The sequence below is a fragment of the Moschus berezovskii genome, chromosome 5 (genome assembly GCF_049115385.1).
Source record: "Moschus berezovskii isolate FMDL1 chromosome 5, NW_MosBer_1.0, whole genome shotgun sequence".
Classification (NCBI taxonomy): domain Eukaryota; kingdom Metazoa; phylum Chordata; class Mammalia; order Artiodactyla; family Moschidae; genus Moschus; species Moschus berezovskii.
In genome coordinates, this window is record NC_142464.1 from 50,260,030 (window position 1) to 50,272,200 (window position 12,171).

The 12,171-nt window shown below is 38.1% G+C and overlaps 1 protein-coding gene across 3 annotated transcripts in view; it reads right to left on the reverse strand.

Annotated features, from left to right (window-relative positions):
* ADGRA3 (adhesion G protein-coupled receptor A3) overlaps window positions 1-12,171 on the reverse strand; it is a 138,916-nt gene that overhangs the window by 72,876 nt on the left and 53,869 nt on the right. For 2 of the 3 annotated variants that reach the window (XM_055433952.2, XM_055433955.2), the window contains exons 4-5: window positions 8,594-8,665; window positions 1,333-1,404 (exon numbers count right to left, since the gene is read on the reverse strand). In XM_055433952.2, the coding sequence (XP_055289927.2) occupies window positions 1,333-1,404; window positions 8,594-8,665 (144 nt within the window). The remainder of the gene's footprint in view (window positions 1-1,332; window positions 1,405-8,593; window positions 8,666-12,171) is intronic. The other variant, XM_088836263.1, reaches the window with a different exon arrangement.

The window sequence follows — 12,171 nt, forward strand, 5'->3', positions numbered from 1 at the left end:
CTGGGGAAAACAGACACGTGTATATGTATGGCTGAGTCCCTTCACTGTTCACCTGAAACTATCACAACACTGTTAATCAGCTTTACCTCAATAAAAAAAATACTTTGGGTATTAAAAATAAAATTTAAATTAAATTTAAAAAAAGAGCTTGATGCAGGGAAGTACATACATATGTCTGTCATGATGGTGAGGAGCCCCTTGAGCACCTAACCTATTGGCTTTATTCCAATGAAAGCTGCTAAATGAGACTGAAATGATAAATTTACAAAACTAAAGATGAAGAGGAGGGCAGGGAAAGGAAAAAGAAAGGGGAGGGGAAGGGGGGAAAAGTAAGAAGTGAGCATACATCAAACAGGCATCTGGCAGAGAAGATATCTTTCACTGGAAAAAGAGACTCAAGTCTGTATGTCACATGCAATAAAAATTTGAAAAACCACTGTATTTAACTGCAATTCCAATAGGAATCAGTAAAAGTTATGCTTTGAGACATATTAAGGTCTATCTGAAAATATAGTAAGCTCCGAAAGTAACTCCTAGACAATCAAATCTCTCACTTAACAAAACTGGTTTTGGGTGTAAAAAAAAAACTCAGCCAATTTTAAAGCTACAGAGAATTGTGTAAATATGACCATACACTGACTTCATAAAGCAGACATTCTACGTAAGCATGCCTAAAAATATCAGTAGTAAGTTGTGAATTCAGTTTGGGGATGGAGTCACAGGATAAAATTAATCTCTAAAGCATAACATGAAGTGAAGTATTAGTCGCTCAGTTGTGTCTGACTCCTTGTGACCCCATGGACTGAGACTCTCCAGGCTCTTCTGTCCATGGGATTCTCCAGGCAAGAATACTGGAGCGGGTTGCCATTTCCTTCTCCAGAAAATTTTCCCGACCCAGGAATCAAACCCAGATCTCCTGCATTGCAGGCAGACTCTTTACTGTGTAAGCCACCAGAAAGCTCTCAAAGCATAACATAAGTCTTAACTATAAACTCTTCATAAGAAGGGAGGCTTATTTTATACTTTGGGGATTTAATTAGGTAAACAAATATTTTCTAATTTGGAAACACAAAGAAAAAACTACCAACCTATTTAAATATAAATTAAAGAGATAAGAGTATTCTAAGAAGAAAATGGTTGCTCTAGCCTGAGACACATTATTAAGGTTTACGTTATGTTTTTCAATGTGAATGCAAACTCTCAAGTGAGATTCTAATTATTGTAAAATCACAAGATTGTCCCATGAAGTCTCTTAAGCCATATAATAACTGTTTTTAACTTTCAGACACTAAGATACATTTACAAAAACAGTCAGAAAAAATTCTTACTTACAAAGATCGTAATGAGCCAAGATAATCAAAAGTTCCTTGAGATAATGAAGAAAACAAGTTCCCTGAAAGGTTTCTGGAAAAAAGGAAATAACTTCACTGTAAGAAAGGTGAACAAATATATATCATTTTATATTTCCTAAAACATCCTATCATTAAATACTGTTATTAAGAAGTTGTGAAAGTTGTTTCAAATCTCACAGAAAGAAATATCTAGTCAATATCTCCTCCAAAGTTGAAGAAGAAAATTAACCTTATATAAAGCAATAAATAAAATTACTTAAAATTACTGCTGGATAAGGATTTTTCTGTTAAATAACATGTAGAATCTCCAAGTTACCTTCCTGAACCTAACTTCTAATCATGCTCTCATTGCAACTAGAACTGCTCTTCAGGAGTTCACTCAGTTTCATTTAAGGAAACAAAAACTAAAAAACAAAGAAAAGGATGGTATGAATAACCAGCAGCATCTGACAGTCACCCACTAAAATATATCGGAAGAGTGAAACAGGTCCAGGGTTTAATCAAAGGCTTGGGATAGAATTCAGTGTTGCCCTTGGGCAGATTACTTAACCTCTCTGGTTTCCCCTTGATCACGGCTTTAATAAATACATAAACGCTTGCAGAGTTTGCTATAAATCGTAGAACACCCTATGCTATTATATGAGGAGTTTGAACAAATCATTTTTTCTGATTTCTTCCATGCTCGACTTTCATAAGCTCCAGGACAGAAAGGACTTACGTGTCTTATTTACTTGGGTATCTCTGGCAGCCAGTAACAAGCCAGAGAATACAGAAGGTGCTCAGTTGCAGGGACTGGCTGTTCAGAATATGGACCCCAGCTTTAGGAGGTGCTACCAAGGGCTTCAGGAAAATGGCAGGATGACCCAACCACCACAAGATCTGTTCATTGCCTGTTGTAGGATCAAGAATGCTATAGTCTGGACCTAGAATTCTCAAGGAAGAAATCCTGAGACCCGCAAGGAGGCCTGCCTATCCTCCAGAGGCTGAGTTAAATCCTTTAAGCATGGAAAAAAGTGACAACTGGGTAGAAGGATTCCCCAGTGGGGAGAGGAAAGAGACTTGAAGGGGGAAGCAGTCAGCTGTTTCTATGACACCTGCAACGACGTATTTCTGGATGGGAAGACTTAACATTGCACAAACACCAATCCCTCAAAAGTAATATATAATGGACCAGTAAAAACATTATTGAATTCATTTTACATATATCTTAGGATTTTTTTTTAACAGAAAAGAGGCTGGGTAAAGTAATTTTGATCTTCATAAAAGAACTGCTAAGGAACTTAAAAAATCAAAAGAATACTTTCACATTAAAAGGATCATGAAAGCAATGCCTTTTTCTTTCTTGGCCTATCAGAGTGAATACTGAATGTGGATTTTGAAAAGGGTATTATGGCTGATGGAATGCAAATCATAACATTTTAAGAAAGTAACCTGGATGCGGGAGACCTGGGTTTGATCCCTGGGTCGGGAAGATCCCCTGGAGAAGGAAACGGTAACCCACTCCAGTATTCTTGCCTGGAGAATCCCATGGACGGAGAAGCCTGGTTCGGCTACAGTCCACGGGGTCGCAAAGAGTCGGACACGACTGAGCGACGGGACGGGACAGAACGGAACGGAAGAGAACCTGGATGTAATTAAAATGAACAACTGTACTTTTATCAAGGTACCCTATGTGAAATTATAAGATTACTGGGGTTTACTGTAAATAATGTAGGTGGGAAGATAAGAAATATGACCTGGAACTAAAACAAGATAGGCTATGAGTTGCTAAGTGCTAAAACTGACCAATGGGTACATGGAGATTCCTTGTACAATTATTTGTAATTTTTAGATGTTTGAAAGAGTGCAGCAGTTGGAAATAAAAATATATACTACAAATATACGATTTTAGTATAAACAAAACAATTGTATCTTACAGGAACCATTAGATGCTAATTGCTAGGTAACTTTATAGTAATTACTCAGTTCAGTCGCTCAGTCGTGTCCGACTCTCTGCGACCCCATGAATCACAGCACGCCAGGCCTCCCTGTCCATCACCAACTCCCGGAGTTCACTCAAACTCATGTCCATCGAGTCGGTGATGCCATCCATCCATCTCATTCTCTGTCGTCCCCGTGTCCTCCTGCCCCCAATCCCTCCCAGCATCAGTCTTTTCCAGTGAGTCAACTCTTCGCATGAAGTGGCCAACGCTTACTCCTGGGAAGGAAAGCTATGACCAACCTAGATAGCATATTAAAAAGCAGAGACATTACTTTGCCAACACAGGTCCATCTATTCAAGGCTATGGTTTTTCCAGTGGTCATGTATGGATGTGAGAGTTGGACTGTGAAGAAGCCTGATCGCTGAAGAATTGATGCTTTTGAACTGTGGTGTTGGAGAAGACTCTCGAGAGTTCCTGGGACTGCAGGGAGATCCAACCAGTCCATTCTAAAGGAGATCAGTCCTGGGTGTTCATTGGAAGGACTGATGGTAATTATTAGGTACTATTAATTTGTTTTTCCTTGTAAATCACTGAGGAAGGAATCATACTGGAGAAAGACATGCCATCCTCCCAGTAAATCCCAACACAAAGCAATTTTTCCTCCAGTGTTGGAACAAACTGCTATTTGTTTGGCTAGACACCAAGTTAGAAACTAGTTGATGACCATAAAAATTCACACATACTTTAAAACATTAAAATCACATTCCAACTCTGAGATGCTTATACCAAAAAAAGCATCACGGGACTGAGAATGACAAAGTTCACAGCAAAGTCACTCTCTCGTGTCCTAATACAGCTCACTGAATGGGGTGACGGGTGAATTATCCACCCATTCCCACTCATGCTATTTCTTACTCTCTCTTAATTTTCATTTACTTACCTTTTGTTACATAGATATGTGCATTCCCGTAAGTTAAATGGGTATGATGCATCATCTGTGTATATACAGGCATGTTTACCAGAGCAGACTTGTTAAAGGAGGAGGTAATGAATCAGATGGTACCTCCTTTAACTCAGGAATAATTGACTAAATCATACTGTTCTTTTACCTCATGGCTCAGACAGTAAAGAATCCACCTGCAGTGTGGGAGACCTGGGTTCAATCTCTGAGTTGGGAAGATCCCCCAGAGGAGGGCACGGCAATCCACTCCAGTATTCTTGCCTAGAGAATCCCCATGGACAGAGGAGCCTGGAGGGCTACAGTCCATGGGGTAGCAAAGAGTCAGACACCACTGAGCAACTAAGCACAGCATATTGTTCTATACTCGTGGAGTATTCTGTTAGCTAGTCAGAAGCATGAATAAAAACATTCTCCTGAAAAGATAATGGTATTCTCCTTAAAAATATTCTCCTAAAACGATAATGGTACCTTGGTAAAATTTTTTTAAGTAAATTGTAAAGCAGAATACACTTTTTAAAGATTTTTTTTTTATGAAGATAATTTTTAAAGTCTTTATTGCATTTGTTACAATACTGCTTCTATTTTGGGTTTTGGTCACAAGGCATGTGGGATCTTAGCTTCCCAACCAGGGATCAAACCCTTTCCCCCTGAATTGGAAGGTGAAGTCTTAACCAATGGATCACCAGGGAAGTCCAGAGTAGAGCACATTTTTAAAGCCCTGTGTGGATGCCTATACATTTGCAGGGGCAATAGAAAAATCTGAGAATATATACACTGGACAGTATATGCTATCTCAGAAGGGTGTGTTTGAAGACATGAAGGGGAAATTTAACTCTTCCTGCAAATCTCTCTATATGGTTTTATTCCTTAATAGCATCAATAATTTTTAAATTGTAGAAAGGAAGTTCTTATAAATATCACTCAATTGACAGAAAAATATTAAAGGTATAATTCTTAGGGGAAAAACACAGATTTGAAATTGATCAAAATTCATAAAGAAAATTAAAAGGAAAGTTTTCATTTTTTTGGATCTCCTAACAACTACTCTGGAAGCTAACTTCCTAAGTGAAGGACAGAGACTTCACTGGAGTCCATTATTCAATCTTTTTTCTGCCACGTACTCCTAGGGTTAGAGTGGGAACCTCTGGGAGGATGGCTTCACTTTCCAGAACTTCTCCATCAATAAAGGCAGAGATCAATACACAGATTCAATCAATTTACCTACCATACCCAAGTCCACTGAACACTCTGACGTATTTTTAAAAAGTCATTTTTCAATTTTTACACTAAATCACCAATGAGAAGTCTGAGTGGGAATGCTACAGGCCTTCTGCCAAGGTTTCCAGGCTCCTTGGCTAAGAGGCCAAGTCAGTCTAAGGGTCCAAAGTTCCAGGGTAAACCAAGGAGTTGAGCTGAAGAGGTAGCAGAGGAAAGAGCTAGAATAGTAATCTACTCTAGACTGATTTCTTTTGCACATTTACTCTATAGGGTGGGAAATATTAGTAATATAGAGCTTCTCTGACTCAACCTAAAAATGTACTACATGTCCCTTAACTAATCAGACTCTTTTTCACTTGCTAGAATGAAAATGCTGTTCTCCACAGCTGAAATACCAAATGCTATCAGCCTTTACAAACAACATACAACCTGGCTTAGAGAGCCCAGAAAGCTGTGCAGCCCACACAGAACACCCATCCAAAGGTTCCTGATCCAATGCTCGAGAACTATGTCAACCCAAATGATCTCAAGCAACTCCACTGCAACGCATTCCTGAATGTTAAGAAGCTACCACAACTGCTAATTTTTCTTATGCGTTTATGTTTATGTGTTTAGTACCGCTAATTTTTCTTCAGTTAGTTGCTCAGTTGTTTCCGACTCTTTGCTACCCATGGACTGTAAACTGCTGGGCTCCTCAGGGATTGAACCCATGTCTCCTGGGTCTCCATTGCAGGCAATTTCTTTACCCAAAGAGCCATGCGGGAAGACTTAATTTTTCTTCAGTTCAGTTCAGTCACTCAGTCGTGTCCGACTCTTTGCGACCCCATGAACCACAGCACGCCAGGCCTCCCTGTCCATCACCAACTCCCAGAGTTCACTCAAACTCATGTCCATCGAGTCGGTGATGCCATCCAGCCATCTCACTCTGTCGTCCCCTTCTCCTCCAGCCCTCAATCCTTCCCAGCATCAGAGTCTTTTCCAGTGAGTCAACTCGTCGCATGAGGTGGCCAAAGTATTGCAGTTTCAGCTTTAGCATCAGTCCTTCCAATGAACACCCAGGATTGATCTCCTCTAGAATGGACTGGTTGGATCTCCTTGCAGTATAAGGGACTCTCAAGAGACTTCTCCAGCACCACAGTTCAAAAGCATCAATTCTTAGGATATGTCAGGTACAGTTCTATATATGCCATACTGTTGCATTTAAGAGGCGATCATCTACTATTACATGGACTACAAAATTATCTCAATCAATCACAAAGTAGGAAACTTGGTAGTGTTATTTCTATGTTTTAATTATTCACCTGGATATATGTCCATTATGCTCTACATCCTGTAAATTCTCACAACAGGTATCAGAGAATTGGTAAAATTTGCAACAATATTAGATTTTAAGGCAGGAGGCAAAAACAAAAAAGTAAATGTATAGTAACCTGCCTTAATGTAAGCACTGTCCAAAACAACACTTTTGCCTGAAGAACTTTTGCTGCTGGGTCAAAAATCCCTAGACCAAAGCTATAAATCCATCTGTAACTAAAGTCAAGAAAATGGTAAACTTCAGATTCCCTCTTTCACTATTTGATTCATAACTACTCAAAAACATAACAAATTTTTCTCCATAAATGTCTCAGGTTGCCAATTCTTACACTTTCCTCAAAACCAAAAATAAAAAACTCTCGAGATAATAAAAGCATTGAAACAAAACTGTTTGTAATCCAGTTACAGAAAAGAAAACCATAATAGATTTATTTAACTGATTTCTAGCAATGAGTAAAGCTGTACACCAAATCAATCTTTTATTTAAAAACATATGAGTAAAGCTGTACACCAAATCAATCTTTTATTTAAAAACATATACTTGGGCCATCTACCTTTCCCCCAGAGCTAAAGGGCACACTAAAAAATACGAATTTGCTGACTGAGAAGCAGGAGTACTTAGTTCTATTCTGACAAGTGAGACCCGTCGCTTACTGTAGAGATGAAATAATCTCAGTACTTAAGCCCATACGGCTTTTTCAAAGTTAACTTGAACAAAACAGATGAAATATCCCAAAAAGCTACAGATACAAAGAGCCAAGCATAGGCGATCTCAGAACTAGAACTTCTACCTCGAAACCCTGCCTTGCATGCTGCACCCTATCTCTAGATTGCTCTTCTCTAAATCATGATTTATGCCATTTCCCCACATCAATGTCTTTCAGCGGCCTCCTAGGACTGAATCAGTTCTAAGCTCCAGTCTGCCTTTCATACACTCTTGTATAAAGCTCTACTGCAGGTAATTGTCCTTACTTCTAGTTACTCTCAGATTCTTAACTTTAAAGATGGTATATACAAAGTTCTCCATTTATATTAGATATAAATTATAAGAAACAGGTATAGATAATTCAAATGCTAATTAATCCTTATAATAACTTTGAGGCACTATTAATCCTACTGTACATATGAAAAACAGAAAAGCTCGACAGGTCACCTATAACCACAAGGTCAGCGGAGTGACTTAAATGGTCAATCTATGCATAAGACTATCAGCCTTCACCTTGATAAACTGGCCTCACTCTGACTTCTACCTCCCTGTATCATTTGCTTGACTTCTTTTCCCTTCTAAGGATCTGGACCATTAGCTCAAGATTCACCTCTTCAAAGAAATTTTCCCAAACCATCAAAGCTTTTGATCATGTGTCTCAATATGAACCTGTTCTCTAGGGTATATACTACATCGCATGTGTGCGTGTACGTGTGAAGCAGTGGATATAATGCATTAGTCTATTCTGATGACATTATATCTCTATGATTAAATTTCCAGCTCCTTATCCCCTACCTTCTATCTTTCCCAGGGAAAGGTTGAAGGCAGGAGAAGAACAGGATGACACAGGATGAGATGGTTGAATGGCATCACCAATTCGATGGACATGAGTTTGAGCAAGCTTTGGGAGCTGGTGATGGACAGGGAAGCCTGGCATGCTACAGTCCATGGGGTCGCAAAGAGTTGGACATGACTGAGCAACTGAACTGAACTATCCCCCTACCAGTTCTGTAACCTCTACAGTTGCTAGTTTAATGTTAAACATAAAAGTGGTCATAAAAATTTGGATACTGGTTCAAATGCTTCCTTGTATTATAATATGAAAGACAGAGGTACTTACAGCCTAACCAGATTGGTGAGTCCTCGGAATATATCTGCATTCAGACACCCTATTCGGTTGTTTGTCAGATCCCTAAGGAGAAAGGGAAAAAGTATCTTCAATTAGTTCTCCCGGTTAACGAAGGTTACATACATTTGATATTCAAGAATGGCACCCAGGTATCACACAAGACTTTTCTTTTAAGCATCTCTAAAATATTCATCTATCTCAAGTATAGCACTGAGAGAAGAAATAATCCTTGCTTTCACTTACTTCTGCCATGTTCAAACTAAACGCTGTTTAATTACAGTGCCCTCGATATTTAAAGCATTTACTCCTGTAAAATGACTCAAGACAAAACCAAAGTAAAAATGAGACTCAATCTATCTTACTGCCTGTGATGATATACATAGCTAATCACACTGGGTAAGTTAGGGAACAGAGTTGATGTAAGGCAACATACCCAAGAGACAACGGGTAAAAGGGTACATTATCACAATTCCAAAACTTTTTATTTCCTCAAGAACAAGTGAAACTTAATGCTAACTTCATTCCTTAAATACTCAGAAGTTTTGACTGTAATGAAAAAAACAACTGAGTTAGCTTTTACTTTACAGATCTGTCATTCAGGCTTCAAGCTAAATTACTTTATAACAATATCTAGGTAATGGCCCATATTTTTTCAGTCACTCCTAAACTTCTTATAGTTCCTATGAAATGTCACTTTGAAACCATTTTTTTCCTCCTCCTCAATGTATGTAACTTTTTCCCTTTTATCTGTAATAAATTTAGTATTTTGTTCTTTCTACACTATTTTTCTTCATACCAAGCACAGTGAACACAATTTTATACTTCAATTAGATTTATTTTAATTAGGAGATAATTGACTATTTCTTCAAATAAGAGAGCATAGCTTTCATCATTTCCCATCAGTGGATTTAATATGAAAGCCCTAAAACAATGAATCTTTGTTTTTCTCAGTTGTTAAGGTTTGGGATTATTGGTCATTTTTAATTTCAATAAAAGAAGTAAAACAAGCTTTCTAAGCCAAACTTTAAAAAATATTTTTATCATATTTTCTTCACTGTCCGTATTATTCTCTGTAATAGAGAAGGACATATTCTTTGAATTTCACTGAGTTACTCTTTAGAGACTTATGCCAACGATTTCTAAACTAAAACTGTCAGATTCTAAATTATACACTTGGTAATTGGGGGGAAAAAAGGTATTAGTCTGATAGAAATTACAAAGACTTCATATTTGAATTCAGTATCTACTCATTAATTTTTTCCTTTAGATATTTTAAAAGCTAGTTTAGGTAATCCCTAGTATTCAAAAATTTCAGAGCTCTGTTTTCCCTTTCTTATGGCAACTTTTGATTTAAAAAAACAATACAAGTTTTTATCTACATTCATTATGCTCTAGCTCCTTAGAATATTAAAGCTAAGTATTTAATCGTGTGGGACTTTTCTTTATTCCGGCTGATTTTCCTTCTATTTCTGGGCTTTACTATTTAAGAAAATGAGGCATTATCTTGTGAAGTGTTGCTTAAACAAGCATTTCTGAGTTCTATTCATTATCTTGTCTCACTGCTGAGTTTTAAATGGTGTAATTACCATTGATTCTTTGGGAAACAATTTCATTATAGTTATACCTATTTAAAATGGAATTTAGGTACTGATACTGAGTGTTCATTTGAATTGAAAATCAGCTTGAATTTTGTTGATAAAGCAAAAGAGAAACTGAATGGGTCTAGGTTTTACCTACTTCTGGTAGTTTATTCTTCAGAAAGTCACTGACTTAATCTTCCTGATCCAAATTATCTATAAAATAAAGGCAAAGACACGGGACACTTACAGAAACACTTTATATGTAGTTGCTGAGTGAGATGCACAACTGAATAATTTAAGGCCTCATAAGAAAAAAGTGCCTGTAGTCAAGAAGTGACTAGCAGAATACCTTTCTATCTCACTGAGTTTTCATATAGAACTCTCTCAGCTTGCAAGCTGTATACCAAGTTAGCTGTTTGGAATTAAGAACGAATTTTCTAGTGGGAAAATTATAAATGACAATTACCTTCCTAGACGTGAGCACCAGAGACTACTTAATGTGTAATGCAATAATAAAATGCTAAGGCAACATCTGGGACAATCATGGTAATTAAATTGAATGCTACTGAACAAGAAAATTTTAAATTTATTTTGGATAGCAATATGTGAAAAATTATTTACTGAAGGATAAAGAACTGATAGAGAACACTGGACATTTTGCAGGATCCTTGAAAGAGTCTGATGACCCTGCTTTTACTTAAGAGTCAAGTTTCCTTCAATCTCTACCTCAACATGCAGATATTATCATATTAAACTCACTATTATCATAAAACAGAACACAGACAGTCACGTGGGTCACAGAAGGAGAGAATAAGTGGACTTGTCTGGCCGTATGATACCACCCTCCTCCCTCCTCTTCTAGTAATTCTCCAGCTTTAGCATCAGAATCACCAGGAGGGACAGTTGAAACAAAAAAGCTTTAGCCTCAGCCCCAGAGTTTGATAGGGCAGCTCCAGCAGCCTCACTCCTACTCCTCCCTACGTGAGGACTCACATTCCATCCAAACAAGGTGTCAGTTTGTCCTAGTAAGAAGCACACAGACAATGACTCATTGTTATAAATCAAGCTGTTAGCTGCTGCCCTCCACTCCCTAAGGACTGTTTCTGGAGATGCATGAAGCCTGTTGATGGCCATGTTCCATGCTCCTGTTTATGTCAGTCTGGCAAGTCTCAAAAGCTTCAAAGACCCCTAACAGCTGAACACCACCTATTGCTCCATCTCTCTGGAAGTATATTCCAAACCCATATCCAAGATCTTGGTTGGTATACATAATTCCACTAGACTGCAAATCTTCCAAGGGGTTCCTGAGTTAGTTACCTTTGTATCTCTGGAGGCTGGCTCACTACTGGGCATAGAGAATGGACTTGATAAATTTTTGTTTAAATTGATGCTGATCTGTCTTTCCACTTCAATTACATTTCTATATGTTGATAATACTTTCAATGAAGTCTAAACACAGCTTGATCCACTGCAGCTCTGATGTCACTAATCTGATCACACAAACTCCATACTGAAAAAGTTTTGCAAGCCCCCCACTGTCTAAATGATAGATTCGAAATTCTTCAACATGGCAGGAGGTTATCAAAAGCCTGGTCTCTTTCTGACTAACCTTACATTCCAATGTTCTTTTCCCCTTGCTACTTAATGCTTTAGTCAAAGAACATGTTCTTTCACACCTGTGTCCACTCTGCTTCCAGGGCTCTTTCTGTTATTCTTCAATACATATTCACCCCTCAGGAGCAAGGTCAAGTCTAAAGGCTGGCTGCTCTCATGGCAGGTCATTCCCATCTCAGGTGGTCCCTCCTTTCCCCGGCAGATTAGTAATATTATTATTATTTAGGATGTATTTTCACTATCAATTTGCCCCTAAGAGTCTGTGAGTTCTTCCAGGGAAGTCCGAGCATAGTAAACAGTCAGCACTCAATAAATGCATTCAGAAGGAATGAAGGGTAGTGGTGCAGTCCGCATGGCTTAAGTACCAGGTGACAT